The sequence below is a fragment of the Gallus gallus genome, chromosome 12, assembly GCF_016699485.2.
Source record: "Gallus gallus isolate bGalGal1 chromosome 12, bGalGal1.mat.broiler.GRCg7b, whole genome shotgun sequence".
Classification (NCBI taxonomy): Eukaryota; Metazoa; Chordata; class Aves; order Galliformes; family Phasianidae; genus Gallus; species Gallus gallus.
In genome coordinates this window covers 897,170-915,017 of record NC_052543.1, presented here as the reverse complement: position 1 = coordinate 915,017, position 17,848 = coordinate 897,170, and the positions used below count along the sequence as shown (strand labels likewise).

The 17,848-nt window shown below is 47.5% G+C and overlaps 3 protein-coding genes across 4 annotated transcripts in view; all 3 read left to right on the top strand.

Moving 5' to 3' along the window:
- Positions 1–4,368, top strand: part of LOC121106612 (store-operated calcium entry regulator STIMATE-like) — a 30,080-nt gene extending 25,712 nt beyond the window's left edge. For both annotated transcript variants that reach the window (XM_040646432.2, XM_040646431.2), the window contains one exon: positions 375–4,368. In XM_040646432.2, the coding sequence (XP_040502366.1) occupies positions 375–491 (117 nt within the window). In that variant the 3' untranslated portion in view covers positions 492–4,368. The remainder of the gene's footprint in view (positions 1–374) is intronic.
- On the top strand, positions 2,478–4,367 carry LOC693265 (CMD-4). Its single transcript, NM_001044688.1, is given in 1 exon segment — positions 2,478–4,367. A coding segment is annotated over 1 exon segment (324 nt). The 5' UTR covers positions 2,478–3,702; the 3' UTR covers positions 4,027–4,367.
- A 2,341-nt stretch (positions 4,369–6,709) lies between the features above and the next one.
- On the top strand, positions 6,710–9,982 carry MUSTN1 (musculoskeletal, embryonic nuclear protein 1). The gene is made up of 3 exons (NM_213580.3): positions 6,710–6,794; positions 8,842–8,962; positions 9,638–9,982. The coding sequence occupies exons 1-3, from the start codon at positions 6,786–6,788 to the stop codon at positions 9,742–9,744; spliced, it is 237 nt and encodes a 78-aa protein (NP_998745.1). The 5' UTR covers positions 6,710–6,785; the 3' UTR covers positions 9,745–9,982.
- Positions 9,983–17,848: the final 7,866 nt, after the last annotated feature.

Here is a 17,848-nt window from a genome sequence, read left to right as displayed (position 1 = left end):
ATAGGCAGTGTTGCCCATATGTTTTTTGTGGTTTTGCTTTTTTTTTTTTTTAATAAAATTACTGTCATATTGCAAATGTAAGTAGAGAGCTAATATATTCTCTCTCACTTTAAGAGCAAGGTGCCCCCACTGTTTCTGGAGGTGCTGGGATCACTTGTTCAGGTGCAGAGTCTGTGACTATAGTAGAGATTAGTAGATGTGTGTCCTTCTTTGCGACTTGCTTGAGGTTCCAGGTAGGATGCATGGTGTTGTTGGGTACAACTGACTGTAAATTCAAATTGTGTTCTGTAGGAAGGTGCTTTGCAAGTGGATAGAGCAGGATGAGGAAAGACTGTGACTTTGTATGTTACTCAGAAACTGTAATTTGTCTGTAGATCCTCATCTCGGCAGACGATGAGATGGAGGAATCGGACGTGGAAGAGGACCTGCGTAGACTGACCAACCTAAAGCCCATTAAGAAGAAGAAGCATCGTTTTGGTCTGCCAGTATGACGCATTCCCTGGCCTGTGTTAGCAGGTTTCACAGCAAGAACTTCTCAGTCAGTGGGTTTTAATGTTGCGGTTGCTTCTCACTTTCATACAGACTGACTCAAAAGCAAGGTCTGTCAACATAATGCAATCAGTTGGAAGACTTGCAGTTCAGTTGCACTACAGACACACTGACCGATTATGCAAGAATGTCTTTTCATCCTATGTGAAAGCAGCATTGTTAAGGAGGAGTCACTGAGGTGATTGTATCTGACATTTCAGAGAAGATACAGAAAACAGATACAGTAACCTTTCCTTTATGGTTACTGAATGATGCAGTGTAAGATGTTCTCTAAAAGGCATCCAAATCGTGTAAGTTAGAGCGTGTTTTATTACTAAAACTGGCTTTTGCAGCATAATTCCTAGAGCAGAATAGTTTATGGCTACAAGCTGTAACTTAATGTTATTTTTTTAAGTACAAATGTTTACTTGCTACCAGGTACCTATGGAACTAATAGGTGGAACAAAGATTTTTTCCAAGATTCCTCAAATCTATTTGACTATTTTATATTTAAGTTATATTTTCATACAGTTGTATTTAAAGATTCTCTTTGTCAGAGAAAAGGGTGGTGTTCCCTTTTTTTGTGCAGAAAAGATCAAAAGATTTGTAGTGAAAATCATTTTATCCTTGTGTCCTGGTTTCAGACAAAGGGGTTGCAAAGGGAAAAGCTCTCTGTCACTGCTGAAATCACCAAATATCACTAAAAATGCAGTCCTCAGTGTGATTTTGACCACGTGATTTGAGAATACCTTTGTTTCATAAGGGGTGTTGTTTGCATATTTGACAAATGTGCACTTTAGTGTATAACAGAAATCTGTCGTGATAAGTTACTTCTTTGTGAAATGAATATCTATGAATGAATTTATTTCCATTTCTGAAAGTCTGTTGTGTGTACCTCTTGTGTAGTGCAAGAGGGATGGAACCTTCCTGAGGCTTTTCCTTGCACAGGGCCGTGCAGGGCCTTGATCTGATTGGAGGACTTGTGTTACAATGTTGTGAATAATTCTGACCCGTGCTTATTCTTCTTGAAAAAGCAATCTTTATGTCGTGTGCTTAAAAAATGGCTTTCATCTGTTTAATTTCCTGTCAACCTGGTTATCCTTTCATATATCAAAGAAGAGAGGTGTAGTACAGTCACTGCAGAACTTCTGCAGTTCTCAGCATATGTCTTCTAGCAATTGACAGCGTGCTGCTCTAAAACCCTGCAGACATGTTCAGTGACATCCTTTTGCTTTGCCTGTGTTCTAAATGATTGTTTCTGACAGCTTTCCTTGCTGAGCTGAGCCTTGTGCAGGACAAGGCGGTGTGTCAGAGAAGTGACAACAGAGACTAATTGCAAATCTGTTTTAGTGTCTGGACATCAGAAGTGTTCCAAGCCTTAAACCAAACAGTTTCATCAGAAAACTGCTCTGAACTTTTTAAGATTTTTTACATTTTTTATGAATTTACTAGGTCTTAAAGTGATTTATTATCCAGACCGCTTAAATGTGGTTCCTGGGCCTTAGTAAATACCGAACTGTGCGCTCCCTTCCTTCTCACCCTTCCAGCTTTCCTTTTTCCTGCTCGGCTGCCGAGGTGAACGCAGCGCTCTGAGACTTCAGGTAACACCTCGGCGTGCCCAGCTGACTCAAAGGGACATTGTACCAAACCTGGTGTTTGCAAGTTTAGTTGAGCCACTGACCTCTCTTACTGTGCACTGAAATGTAATAACTGCAATAAGTTTAAATACTAGTGTTTCTTTTAGACTAAATCTAGAAGCTAACGACAATGGAAGCTCAATTGAGTTTTTCTGAAGTGGAGGATAGGGAAATGGGGAAATGTCCCCCATCAGTGTTGCCTCTGTTTTCGTTTTTTGATTTGTTGTTTGTTGATTTCATTAACTTGCATCTTCTGATTACTGTTGGTTGGGCAGGCTCATATCTCCAGAAGCACAGTACTTCAAGGAATTCGTTTTCATCAGCAGGACAGTCTCATACAGCTCGCTGCTCTAAAGGGATGTGAGAGCTGGGGCTGGCTCTTGTCGTAAATGTGTTTATATTTTCAGCGTAGGCTTTGTTCAGTTTCAGCTGGTGAAATACAGGTATGTCACACGTGCTGCACACCACTGCACAGTCATTTCTATCCTCATCAACTGAGCGGCGCACACAAATTTAGCTGTACAAGCTTTCATTTTATCTTCCTTTTCCCTCCTCTAATTACTTAAATTATTGAAATGATATCTATTTCTAGTCTCATGTTTAGTCTGTGAAATGTCAGTATGAAATTATGGCCTTAATCGTGTAAAATATTTGTTTTGAGCAGACCTCAAACTCACTGACCAAGTACAAAAGAATAAAAAGCACTACGGAGCAGTTTCTTGAAGGTGGTTTTAGTGAGGGCCTACAAATGCCTAATTTTTCATGTCTTAAGTGCTTAAATGTCGCTTGGTTTGAGATTTTGATATGCCTAGCAAGATGATATAGTAAAGCACTATGAGCCAAAGAGACAGAAGTCAAGTGTTTTGAGTACCGCAGTAATGGAAGGAGGACTGTAGCATCAGAGGGAAAAAAACAGTTCTAACTTTCTCTGCTAAGACAAAGTTCTGGTTCACAACCTTAGCCAGATACCCAAACCTGGTTTTCTGCTATTCGTTTTACATTATCACGTGAAAAAGAAACAAAAAATGTACAGTTGGCAGTTTTCCTCTTTGGGAGATGAAAATCAGAGTTGTCGTGGTAGGTACAAGTTGGCGTGTTCCTGTCTGGAGAGCTCCTGTGTGGGGGGAGGATTTGCCCAGTGCTCCGCTGCGTCGTGCTGCTCGTTGGCATGGACTGCAGGCACAGGCTGCAGTAAGTGTTTCATCGAGAGTTGATCCAATCATAATAATATCACATGATGGCAGCATTTGTGTTTGTCCTCGGATTGGCACTCTGAGTTCACGCCTGGTAAATGCAGTTCTTGTCAGCTCATAGCGAAGTTTAATTCAGGCTGTGCTTGAAAACATGTGATTGTTTAATGAAAGTAAGCTGCGTACTCTATGCCAAAGTAAGAGAAAGGGGTTGTAACTTACCGAGAAAATAGTGTTGGTGGAGGTAAGATTTACTATGTTTAGGTCAGCCAAGATGTATTAACTGTTCCCGGAGTCTGACCTGCGGCACATCCACATGAATTTATAACTTTGGTGTTGTCTAATACATGGCTTTAATACATTCCGGTCCCCTTGTCTTACTTTCAGTAGGTGAACGCTGTGTATTAATGTTGCTCACTAAGATGTACTATAGCTTTTCTTCAGGGAAAACTCAGAAATTGAGTTGCAAATCGGAGCAATGCAAAGTGATCCCCGCCCGCAGGTGCCGGCTGCGGATCCAGGGGAGCGAGGAGGGGCTCTGCAGGGAGCCGAGCATCACACGGCATCTCTGCCACTGTGCTTCACCAACCCATGTTTGCCACTTCGCTGTGCTTTTGCAGGAGAAACCGGTAATGGAAGAGAACAAATTCAGCCACATCGAGTCAGAGTAGGTCTTACAGCATAGGGGTGCAAACTTTTTATGTATTTAAAGTTTCCAGTTCAATTACTGAAAATGACTACTATAGTTTTACAAAGTAAAACTGCAGTATCTTTAAAAAAGGGACTCTTTTGTAGGTGTTTCTGTCTTTGCGTGGGTATTTGTCCTGAACTGAATGTTGGGTTTGTTTGTAAGTAAAGTCAGAGCAGAGCCTGCGTGAGCAAAACAAACAGCTGTATTCTGCTGCCCTCTGTCTGGACCACATTGTTAATCAGTAGTGTTACCTTAAACTTCCAAGGGTATCTGATGTAATTGCATTGTATAACGGTTTACAATAAAGTTGACTTATTACAGATTTGTACACTCGTTCTGTGCTCATTCTTTTAAGTGAGCCTGTTTCAGTGTTCATAACCCTCTGTATTCACAGATGGAAAGTTAAGCCCTGTGCGTGCAGAACGCAGACCCAAAGACCCCTGGCATGCAGGGCTTGGTTAATGTGTGTTTCCACCCAGCTCACTGTCACAGCCCACCTCCTGCTCTTTGAACAAAGTCACACCTGTTGGTCATTGGGCACAAAACGATGTAAACTTAGAAATGTCTGGGTTTCCCTCCAGCATCCTGTCCCTGCAGGGGCAGTGATGTTCGCTGAGAAGCCTTGCAGTCCAGCACAATTCCCTGCTCTCTCCTTGTGAGCCAAGGGCTGCAGGGGACATCTGCTTCCAGAGCCCAGCAGCCTCCTGTCACACACCTCAGGCCAAACAGGAGCAACATCATCCTGCTCCCTTCCATCGCTGCTGTACAAAGCTGAGTGAGATGGGGAGGGGGAAGCAGTGCTGGTTCTCTTCTGCCTGGACAAGGCAGCATCCCTGTGTGCAGTCTGTGCAGTGCAGGGTTGTCTGCGGTTACTGGACGGTCCTGCAGCAAGCATGTGCACTTCTCTATACCAACTAAAATGAGTGAAGCCCACACTTGCTTCACAACCACCACCCCTATTGTGGAGGCATAATGATGCTGTCTTACTCCTCAGGTGCCTTGTTCCCCAGTTGGAGCATCTGTCCTCCATTTCCAAGAGCGCTGGAGGAGTAGGGAGTGCTACTGAGAAGGAGAGCTGCTGCACTGTGAGGCTGTGACATGAACCAGAAAACTTCCATCACACTTTTGTGCCAAAACAGCAGAAATCCTGGTACTAATGAGCTGCTGCTGCTTTCACCACTTCTCTCTTGGTGGAAGCAGCTTGGTTCAGTTTGTTGGGCTGGGCCTGCACAGTGTCAGTCCTCTGTTACTCCTCTCTTGTGTTTGTGCATTACTTTCATTGCTTATCGCTTACTGCACCCAGGCAGCCCTGTCCCCATCGTTACTGCATCCTCGCAGGGAGCTCAAGGAGCCATCTTCTGCCTGGCAGCCCACCGAGGGGTGTGCACAGGTTCCTGGGGGAGAAGTCAAGTCTGCTGCGAGAGCTGTGGCTTCTGGAGGGCCAGGTGTGCACGTTCACTACACTCACTGTGGTCATTGCCCTCTCATCACCACCTCTTAGGAAAGGAGTTTTGCACACCTCGGTTACAGAGGAAGGAGGGTAAGCTGCAATACACTGACTTTACTTTGGCGCTTTCTTGGTATTCAGAAGTCCTCAGGACCTCAACCAGGTGTGTGAGGTTCCTGCTCGGAAAAGGCAGCACAGGTTGATTTAGGCTGAGCTTTCTCATGAGGAAAAATTGGCCCCCACTCCATAGGAAGAAATGGTTGTGATTTTGCTTCAGCTTTGGTTTAGAAAATCTACCACTGAATCAAAGAGAAAGGCTTTGCCTGGGCTGTGCTGGGACACGCTGGGGGGCATTGGGGTGTGCTGCCTACCCCAGTGGGACCCTCAGCTTTCTCCAGGAGGAAAAGCAGTACTTTTCCTGGAGCGAATGGTTTTCCCTCCCACTGTCATTTTCCCAAACATAACACTATTCCACATAAACTTTTCTTCCAGCTTACTAAGATGTGGGTTCCAAACACAAACGCAGCATAAGGAATGGTTAGGTGTGAGACAGCCATAGTGCTGCTTACCACTCCAGCCATGGCTCCGCAGTCGCACAGAGGAAGGCGCATTCGTGGCCCCGGGCAGAGCTGCAGTGGCCGTCAGTGGGTGCACAGAGACATGGGGAGGGCTGGGGAGGTTTGTACTGCTGCACCATTCCTGGTGGGCACTGCTGGGGGGAGCGCCCGGCCTGCCTGGACAAAGCTGGCTCCAGCCCTGGTGCTTGCTTTTGTTTTTTCACCCCAAAAAGTCACAACCGTTTGTTCGTATGGAGTGGGGGCCACTGCTTCCCGTGCAAGGGAGATTCAGGGCACGGTGTTATGCTTTTGATGTTAGGTTTATATTAACTTTGCAGAGAGCGTATTTCCCTGCGCAGGAAAGGAACAGACGTCCTCCCTTCCCGTCTAGAGAATCCAAAGTCTGTGTCTGTAACCAAGTTTTGCCTTTTAAAGTTCATTACAGTCAGATCCCAGTGGGCCCCCTGCAGGGCAGCCCCCCTCCCACCGCAGCTGTCCGCTCCCATCACGGCGGCGCTGCATGCAGTGCGTCCTGCAGTCACCGCCAGGAATAACCCCGTGCGGCCTGAATCATCCCGGGCGCTGCTTTGGGAAGGTGACCCCACCCGTGACCTCACACTGGATGCTCTATATAAGTCCGGGAGAACAACGGGCTTTGCACGGCACGCGGGCTGCATTTAAACACAGCCGGGAAACCACCTTGGCTGGGATCGGAGCTGCGGGAGCGCTGCAGTCATGTCGCAGGTATGGGGCACGGCTGCGCGGCTCTGCGGTTCGCTGGCAGTGGGTCGGAGCTCACACAGCACAGCTTTACCGGCGAGGAGTTCTCGTTATGCAGTGAACGCTGTGCTCTGTGCTGATTGTTCGGTTACGGTGAAGCGATGAAAAAGGCTCTGCTCGTAAGATTTGATAACTAAGTGTTATGGGGTGGTTCCTGTAAGGCAAAGGAAAGCAGCTGCCTTCTATATGCTTAATTAGTTGGCTCTTAATATATTCTGTTGTACTGTAAGTGCTTGTATTTCTGTAGGAAGGGAAAAGCATTTCCCCTGCTCTGGTCTGGGACGTTGTCCTGATAGATCTCTGCTTTTCCATCACGTTTCCTCAGGCAAATATCTGAAGTTTTGACAGTAGTTTGGAAGGATGTGTCTGCACGAAGGTGTGCTGCGGTGTAGAGCAAAGCCTGACACATGAGCATGCAAGAAACGAGGGGGCAGAGAACATGGGAAGGGCAGTGGGGCAGTGGGGCACAGTCCTTCAGCCACACAGAGTAGCTCGGTTCTCCCTGCTGGCTTTACTCCAAAGAAAAAGAGTTATGAAAGCAGTGCCCCACGCCTCGTGAGCTCTCAGCACAGCGCTCACAGCCGCACTGCTGCTGGCAACGATGGGCGCAGCTCCGCACCAACAGGACCGGGGCTCAGCGCTGTGGCTCACGGCCACCCCACCGCGCGGCACCATCCTGTTTTAGCTGCAGGACAGCTAATCCACAGCAACTGCTCTGGTGGAAAACGCAGCCCTGATCACCGCACGAGAGGTTTTACTTTAAAACTGGGTGGAGTTCAGCTCACTCTCGCTGACTCGGCACACCTCCAGCGCTCCTCTCCCTGTCCCGGGAGAACCCCCATTGTGCTGGGAAGCAGCCTCACAGTTTCCAGCCCTTGCCAACAGCAGGCAAAGCACCTCAGCAGGTTTCGTACTGCTGTTAACAAAACGCAGTATTTCTTCGCCTTTCTGTATGGGAATCGGCACAGCTTTGTGCTCGCTTCCCATGGACGACCCCAACCAGTTCCCATTGCAGACAGCCGTGGAGATGTTTGGCTCACAGCTCACCAGCCCAAACCCTCTGTGAATTTGGAAAGGTTTGCTCTCAGATCGGTCTTTCTTTGGATACTCACAGTGTATTCCCCAGAGATCTCATGGCTGTTTTCTTTCCCACAGCACACTGTGGGGCTGGCATTGAGCCGCTCCGAGTGCTCCGGGAGCTGACAGCCAGCGGGAGCTGTGCCACAGCCCCAGCACAGACAGCCCCCCCGGCGGCCCTGTGCTGTTCTCCCTCCACAACCCTTTTTAGCTTTACAGGCAGTGGCACCAAATGTACCACCAGGCTCCACCACTGCCAAAATCCAAATCAGAGGTCCTGCACATGGACGGGTGGTCAGAGAAGTTCCTCACTGATGAGCAAACATGTTCCTGTGGGAGTGCGTGCGTCCTTCATCTGTTTGATGGCACGCTGATGAAGTGATGACATTTGCTGTGGGGGCAGTGAATGTGACCTCCCCACACCCCACTGCGTGGTCTGCCCAGTCCTCAAACACGGTGGATGCACCGCGGGACGTTAATAGGGCCAATGGGTGTCGTGTTGGGATTTAAGTGTGCATTGTAAGCACTGAATGTGAGGACAGGCTGATACTCTCCCGTGTTACCCTGATTTCCTTCTGGCATGATAGTCTGTGAGCATTGGACAAATACTTTGATTACCAATCTGTCTTGGTCTTCACTTGCAGAAGGACCAGGCAGACATCTCCATAGGGTGAGCAATCAGAAGACAAGTTCAGAACCAGAGCAGTAATGGCAACAACAGAATCTGGGGGGGGTACTGAAATCCTGCTGCGATATGGAGCTGAGTAAAACATGGAGCAGCTGAGTGTACGGTCTTAGAGGTGGAATGCAGAATTATAGGTGGAATACTGGAATATCAGCTCTGCATGTGGCAGCCATTGCATCCAGGCAGCTCTGTTCCCTATGGGTCCTAAACATGAAATGCTGATGCATGGGTGATACTTTTCTTTATTAGCCAGACCCAGTGAAAAAGAAGCGTCCTCCAGTGAAGGAGGAAGATCTCAAAGGAGCTAGAGGAAACCTTTCCAAAAACCAGGAAATTAAGTCCAAAACCTACCAAGTCATGAAGCAGTGTGGTAAGTCTCTTCTCTTTAATGGAAATAATAAAAAAACCCTCCCGGTGTAAAGCATAAACTTAATTGCTATTGTCAGTGAATGAGTGCAGCTCCAAGCTAGCAGCCAGCAACCCCCTGGCCTGGCTGCACAGACAGGCCTTGATGGCATCAGTAGGTGCCACCTGGGCTCTGCTTCAAGTGGTCATTCTCCCTGTCTGGACAAAATGGAAGGGAGAGCCCTGACTGCCTTCTGGGCTGGAGTTCCAACCAAGTCTGGTCCCACAGTCAAAGAGTGGTTGCCCAAACTTAAAATCTGGATCCTTGCTCATAGACTTGAGGGTATATATATATATATATAGTTCTTGTTTGTTTGTTTGTTTGTTTGTTTTGCTTTTCTACCACCAGTGGGAGATGACAAAGAAAAATGATGAATTAAAACCCTTATTCAGGATGATTTCTTGAACCTCAGAGTAGTTTATAAAGCACCTGTGGGGATTTGGGGTCACTGATGGTGATGACCACCTTCAGATGCTGGAAGCTGCCCCGTGCTTGGAATGGGAGCGCTGGGTTTGGGAAGTTGATGGGCCGATGAAGTCATTTCTCAAAAGTTTCTCTACTTTAGCAGCATTAGTATTACTGCCAGAGCTTGGTGAAATCCTTCACTGATTGCCTCCTCTCCTGGTTTTCTTTTTCAAGAACAAATGGGCTCTGCAGCACCTTCCATATTCAGCCGGGCTCGGACGGGCAGCGAAACGGTCTTTGAGAAGTCAAAAGATGAGCCGCCCAAAAGCGTCTTTGGCTGAGAGCTGAGCTGCACATACCTCACCAGGATGATGGTTGTAACATTATTCCAGATTTCTACCCCTTGCACTAAGCTCACCATAGCCACAGATACCCAACTTCTACCTTAAGTCATTAAAAAGGGAGTGGGTTAATATCAAAGGGTACAACTTCCATTTTAGTTTTTATCACAGGCGTTCTTTCTACGTGTCGAATGGTGTTTGCTACAATGGTTTGGTAAATAAACGATTGTTGGACACAGTCTGGCACACTGTGGTGTCTGATTTTAACTCCGGCATACACTGATCCTGTGGGCATTTTGGCATCGCAGCTACGATCTGATTGCTGAGTGCAACGAATGAATGCACTGACAGTGCTATTTTAGCCTCTGTGAGTTTTCTTCACAGTATTTTTTCTCTGAAATATCAGTGAAGCACTCACAGATGCATGCATTTCTGCAGGTTATTTGTGTCCATTTTGGATAACAAACGGCATTGCCTACCATGCAGCTGAGACGTCTGCTCTGAAAGTAATGCCTCCTGTTTTACGATGTTGATCTACAACATTAGAGACAGATGTTGGTGGAATGGCAGTAGAGGGGCAGCCTTCCCACTGGTATTCCATTACATGTTCTTGCTGTGTGACAGATGGCAGCAGAGAGGCAGTCTGACAGAATGGCTTCTGATGTGGAAGTGCATATGGAGCAAAGGTGAGGAACTGAATCCCTCCATGCAGAAAAAATGACACCCACTGACTTTTGTTGACATTTGCTGAATGTTTATAGAGACCAAACAGTGGATTTGAGCACAGTGAGGTGGATGGTGCATTTCAGCAGTGGTTACAGCAATGGGGAAGACAAGCCACATCCCAGACAGCCATGTAGAATTTTGCAAACATGGCATGCAGGCTCTTGTTCATCACTGGCAAAATGCCTAGCTAATGATGGTGACTATGCTGAAAAAAAAACAAAAGGGGGGGGGGGGGGGGGGGGGGGGGGGGGGGGGGGGGGGGGGGGGAAGGGGTTTGTAGCTGAGAATTTGCTCTATCTAATAGTGTTTCTGTGCTTTTCATATCTGCTGTGGTTTCCACATAAATAAATTGGATGTACTACTTTTGGAGCGACCTACATATAATCATAGAATCACAGACTGGCTTAGGTTGAAGGGACCTTAAAGCCTGCAGCGTTCCAATGCTTGCTGTGGGCTGGCTGCTCCCCACAGCTCAGGCTGCCCATGGCCCCTCCAGGGATGGGTGCCCACAGATCTGGGCAGCTGTGCCAGGGCATCACCACCATCTGAATAAAGAATTCCCTCCTAATATCTGACCTAAGTCTCCCCTCTTTCAGTTCCCCTTTTTCCTATCATTATCAGACTGTGTAGAAAGTCACTCTCCCTCCTGTATATTAGCTCCCCTCAACTACTGGAGGGCTGTAATGTGGTCTTCCTGGAGCCTTCTCCATGCTGAACACCCCCAGCTCCCTCAGCTTTTCTTCACAGGAGAGGTGCTCCAGTCCTCCTATCTTCATGGACCTGCTCCAACAGCTCCATGTCCTTCTGAAGTTGGAGGTCTCAGGCCTGGATACAATACTCCACGTGGGGCCTCACATGGACAGAGTTGAGGGGAGTAATCACCTCCCTTGCCCTGCTGGCCACCCTCCTGCAGTTGACCTTCTGGGCTGCAAGCACTCGCTGCTGGCTCATGCTTTTCATCCTCCAGGACCCCCAAGTCCTTCTCTGCAGTGATGCTCTCAAGGAGTTCTTCTTCCATTCTGTACAGAATCTGAGATTGCTCCAACCCAAGTGCAACACCTTGCACTTTGCCTTCATTGAACCTCGTTAGGTTCTCATGTGCTCACTTCCCAAGCCTGTCCAAGGCCCCTCTGGGTGGCATCCCTTCTTTCTATCATGTCAGCTGCACCACTCACCTTGGTGTCATCAGCAAACTTGTTGAGGGTGCTCTCAGTGGTGGAGCAGAAGAGACAACCTTTGGAAGTGGTTTCTGCCCGTTGTCTGTTTACCATGATGCTTACAAAACACGATTATTTCCCCACAAAATGTCTGAAATGCTTTGGGAAAGAGGAAGATACAGCAACTATTCACATGGGGAAATATTCTTGAAATAATCATGCAAGTACACTCTGGACAGGTAACTACCTAAATGCCAATGAGTGACCATTTATCTTAGGAATTACGTTAATATAATGCTGTCCATAATTATTCACGTATGAAAATGTGGACATGTAACAAAATTCATTGTTCCAGGGCTACAGATCAATCCTGGACCAACAAAAACTTCTTGAGAACTGTTTCATGGCCCTCTTGGATGAAGCCTTTGTTATAATGTAGGAGATGAAAACAGTCATCCCACCCAACTTAAAGATAAGTTGTGGCACAGAGCTCTCCCAGAGCTGAGCTTTTGTGCAAACGGCCCTGCTGGAGGCACAGGTTCAAGGTAACTGTGTAGGACTCCTGGCTGGATGCATCAGAGCTGTGTTAGGGCTGGGGAGGACCAGATGTTCTCCCATGTACAGCAGTTGCCACATCGATTTTTGAATAGTTTTTGGCTTTCTTGTACAATGAGATGTGTTTCACAGAGTTAGCACTTCTGTAGGAAGCCCAGGCAAGGTCTGATCTCATTTTATCACTGCTTAGCCTAAAGATCAAACAATTAGTACGGCTGTTGGACAAGTGAAGCTTGTAGCTGCTAGAGAGACAGCAAAAAGGGTGTTTCAAGAGGACCTCTCAGTATGTCTCATAGGCCGGTTGGGCAGGTAGGTACAAGAGTTGAAAAAGTCACCAGCTATACAATCTCACACGGATGTCGCACGTCTCAGCAATCTCCAAATGCCTCAAAGTGCTTGAGATTATGTCAGTTATTGCTTTTACTTCTTACCTTTTTGTTTCCCCAGGTTGTTACAGCGGGTCATGGCAGAGATCCCTGCAGCCAAGAAGGTGGCTCGTTGCACAGACCTGTTCAGCTGCCTTTGGGATTTCACATTCCCCGGTGGAATTTCAGTTTCAACAGAAAACATAAGCATTTCTTAGTTTATGCATTATGAAACATTACAGCTCTAATGTTGAACAGCAAAGATCCGTTCAAACAAAGTAATGTTAACCAAGTCCAAGTTTTACGTATGTTTAGCAGGTAAACATTAAGCTTCTGTCTGTCTCCAAAGTCTAGGCAACGTCCCCATGTACAAGTCACTCATTAACTGATTAAGATGAATTGAGTTTTCTTTGAAAATCTGGTCTTTCCAAAATGCAGAGGAGAATGTCCTTTCAGTATCCGAAGGGGAGCTTTAGGAAAGAAAGGGACAGACTCTTTATCTGGGTCTGTGGTGACAGGACAAGAAGAAATGGTTTCAAATTAAAGAAGGGAGATTTAGGTTGGATATAAGGAAAAAGTCTTTTACAATAAGGGCGGTGAGGCAGTGGCGTAGGCTGTCCTGAGAGGTGGTGGTGCTCCGTCCCTGCAGACAGCCAAGGTCAGGTTGGAGGGGCTCTGAGCACTGCTGGAGCTGTGGTGTCCCTGCTCAGTGCAGGGGAGTGGGACCAGATCATAGAATCATATAGAATCATAGAATCATAGAATGGCCTGGGTTGAAAAGGACCTTAATGTGTGTAATGTGACCAAAATGCAGGAAAGCTGGGGAGGGAATTTTTATGTGGGCATGTAGCTACAGGATGAGGGGAAATGGATTTAAACTGAAAGAAGGTAGATTTAGACAAGGTAATAGGAAGAAATTCTTTACTGTGAGGATGGTGAGACGGTGAGACGGGAACAGGTTGCCCCACGAGGTTGTGGGTGCCCCCTCCATGGAAGCACTCCAGGCCAGGCTGGATGGGGCTGTGAGCAACCTGGGCTAGAGGGAGGTGTCCCTGCCTACAGCAGGGGGTTGGAACTACATGATCTTAAAGGTCCCTTCCAACCCAAACCATTCTGAGATTCTATGGTATACAGATGCATAAGTTGGAGGAGATGATGACAATAACGAACCCTCACCCTCCCATCCCCCCCCAGAGCTGGCAGTATAGATGTCACGAGATGGAAGAAGCATCATGGGTTTAATGAATCAGAAATTGTAATTTGAAGGTTTGTGTGTTGTTTTTTTTAATTCTGTGATGGCTTCTTGGAGGTCGCCTGGGGGTCGAGGGAGGAAGGCTGTCAGTCTTCATCCCTGGTCTCAGGAGCATGCTCAGTTACGGTGCTTGCCTTCTCTTCTGGATGTGGTGTCTCTGGTATTTCTTGGTTGGGCCCATCCATCCTTTTTCAGATGGGAAGGAATAAAGGAGCAGCCAGGTGCCCTGCTTCCCTGTGCTGCCCTCCCCAGCATTGCCCTGTTCACCGGGTTGCTGGTCTGCCAGCCATTTCCATGGCTGTGTGTTGAAAGGGCCACTGCAATCAGTAGGTCTGGTGCCAGCAGCTGCAGTGGGGCCAGGGCTCAGCAATCTAGGGCAAAACCTTGGATTTGCAGCAAGGGGTCTTTGGGGAGCTTCCAGGGTCCTGTAGGACCAATGTAGGTTATAATATGGGAGAGACCTATCTGTCCTGCAAAGCGTGGCCCTCTTGTCAGGAGACAAATGCAGGTGAGGATGGGAGCGTGTCGCCATCCTGCTGTGAACAGGATTACTTGAGGTTAATCTCAGAATACATATTGAGCTAACACAGCTAAAGCCAACTCTTTCATAGAGCTTTTCCAGTAATGCCACCCAGGTAAGGGCTGCTTAGGAGCAAAGACTGAGTTTCAAAGCTGTTTCCATTTCTTTCTTTCCCAATATACCTTCAACCGTACTTTTAAGGAACTTAAACATTGCTTAAATCTTACTATGCTGCAAATCTGCGGCAGAGCAGAAAAGCTCTGGGCCAGCAGCTGCTGCAAGGAACATGGTGTGTGCCATAGGGTTCATGCAAACTGCCACTGCTGGAGGAGCCGCTGGCACCCCCAGATCCCTGTGACCACAGACACAGCCCAGCAGTGCACAGAGCAGAAAGGAAACATCACTGTGTCAGTCATGCAGTGCCATCGAGCTGCTGTCAGCTCTCGCAAAGCAACTCAGTTCATGTGGCATTTATAGTACTTATGGGTGATGGGAAGGCTGACCGTGGGAGAGGACTGATTCGAGATGAGCTTCTGATATAGATCTAGGGAGAAACAGTTACATCACTTCTATGAACTACATAAGTCAGGAGTTTTTGCTTATAATGAAGATGGCTGAAAGATTTTCAAGAGAACAATTTTTCTGCAGGAAAATTACAATTCATACAATCGTAGAATTGTGGAATTTCTCAGGTTGGAAAAGACCTTAAAGATCATCAAGTCCAACCACAACCTAACCGTACTACCCCAACTAACAGCCCTCCTCTCAATCATGTCCCTGAGCACCACATCCAAACAGTTTTCAAACACATCCAGGGATGGTGACTCAACCACCTAACTGGGCAGCCCATCCCAATGCTTAACAACCCTTTCTGTAAAGAAGTGTTTCCTGATATCCAACCTAAACTTACCCTGGTGCAACTCGAGGCTGTTTCCCCTCATCCTGTCACCTGTCAGCAGTGAGAAGAGACCAGCCCCGCTCTCACTGTAAGCACCTTGCAGCTATTTGAAGAGAGCAATAAGGTCTCCCCTCAGCCTCCTCTTCCCCACACTAAACAGCCCCAGTTCCCTCAGCCTCTCCTCATAGGGCATATTCTCCAAGCCCTTCCTCAGCCTTGTTGCCCTTCTCTGGACCTGCTCCAGCACCTCAGTGTCCTTTCTGTGCTGAGGTGCCCAAAACTGAACACAGAACTCGAGATGAGGCCTCACCAGTGCTGAGTACAGGGGCAGGATGACTTCCCTCGTCCTGCTCCCCACATCACTCCTGACCCAAGCGAGGATACCACTGGCCTGGTTTGATCCACTCTATCCAGGTCCCTCTGTAGCGCCTTTCTCCCGTCAGGCAGATCAACACTCCCTCCCACCTTGGTGCCCTCTGCAAACTTACTGAGGGTGCGCTCAATCCCCTCATCAAGACCGTTAATAAAGATGTCGAATAGAAGCGGCCCCAGTACCGAGCCCTGGGGGACACCGCTCGTGTCTGGCTGCCAACTGGATTTAACTCCATGGAGCACAACTCTGTGGGCCTGGCCATCCAGCCAGTGTTTCACCCAGCGGAGCATACGCCCGTCCAAACCGTGGGCAGCCAGCTTCTCCACGAGAATGCTGTGGGGTACAGTGTCAGAGGCCCTACTGAAGTCCAGGTAGACCACATCGACAGCCTTACCCTCATCCACTAAGCAGGTCACCTTGTCATAGAATGAAATCTAGGGTTTGTCAAACTGGATCTACCATTCGTAAACCCATGCTGACTGGGCCTGATCCCCTGTTTACCTTTAACTGGTCCATGATGGCCCCCGAGATTATCCATTCTATAACCTTCCTGGGCACCGAGGTGAGACTGTTAGGTCTGTAGCTACCAGGATCATCTTTCCAGCCCTTTTTGAAGATGGGCATCACGTCTGCCAGTCTCCAGTCAGCCAGGAGCTAAAAAGGAAACACTCAGCAACTTTACAACAATGTACTGATTTTTTTTCCAGTGTCAAGGTCCCTTTATAAAATGAGATGCTAACAAGTCACACTCTCATGGCTCTTTCCATACACATTGCTATGAGCTATACTACAGAAATAAAGCATCAAAAATGGCACAAAGCATTTCGGTTGCTGCATCACATGGAGTTTTTGCTATTTGTTTTCAGGCAGATCTGAAAGGCTTTATCTCTCATCAGCGTTTTGCTGCAGGGATTAATGTAGGTTTTCTCATCCCAGGAGCTCACACTGGTGAAGGGCACCTGTGCCCAGAGCTCGTTTCTCTGGCTTCTCGTGAGCCTGGGAGACATTTCTTCAATGTGGGTTACCAGATGACAGTTTGCTTATTTAAGCACTTCTAATGGCTCTGGACTTGTTTGTATTTCCCATGACATATGTGTGGAGAAGTCTCCCAGAAGAATACTCCAGCCTTGCCACTGCAATATAATATACTGCAATTAAAGCAGTCGGCTGAGCCCCTAAATCCCCATCTCTCTGAAGGATTGCTTCCTGCAGACAGCTTTCATCAGCTGCGCAGATGAAATGCACCCATTTCTTCTGTGGGTTACCCTGCACAGTGCACAGTGCCCGCTGGCTCCCTGCAGGCACCGATGTCACTGCTGCCTGCCAGCAAAGCCGAGGGGCAGCTGGAGTGGAGCATATTCACCCTCCTTGCCATTTGTTTGCTCTTCATTTGTTGTGTGCTGTGTCACACCCAATTGGTTTTGCTCTAAGTAAAGCTGGTAGGGTGTTGCCTGCAGGGCAGGGCCATGGGGAGCCCCACAACGGGCAGTGCTGCTGCACACAGCTCCTTCTGTTGCTTCTGAGCTGGAGTTAGGAAACTTCAGGGAGCATTTTTCATGGCATCCACCACTGCCTTTTTGTCCTTTAAAAAATAGAAATATTGGTTATGTTTTTGTTTCAATCATGGGTGAGAGTAATGTGGAAAAACTTGAAGGACATGTATAGAAAGCACTCATTGGGATGTATGCCCTCTTCTGCCTCGGGATTGGGCTTGCTGTCAGTTACAGCTTCCTGGACACAACAGCCCTAAGCAATGCAGGACTTGCACATTGGATACGTGAGTGTGTCGACACAGCCTTGCAACTCCAGGTCAGGACTGAGAAAAACACCAGAAAAGCCAATGGGGCACTATGGCTGCTGCCTGTTTCGGGCAGCATCCCACAGAAATTATGAGATGAGAAGTGGGTTTTGAGCCCCAGTCCAGAGAAAAAGAAAGGGAGTGATTAAATCTCAGGATCAGTCAAATTTAAAAGAGAAATACAGATAGGAAGCCACAAAAGCAGACATCCAGCTGGGTGGGACGAGCATTCAGACCAAGTACCCAAATTGCTGTCATCCAGCACTGCCCGCCTGGCCAGAAAAGGCATGCAGGAAGCTGGGAAGTGCACTCATTTGCAAAGGTTTGAACCTCTGTTAACAAAAAAGCTTTGCTGCCTTCTTCCAAGGAAGTTTTAGACATTGCACTATTTGCTCTGGTTAATTCTGCCACCATTTGTGCTTGCTCTCAATCTCTGCTTCTCTCTAGGGTTGTTACCAAG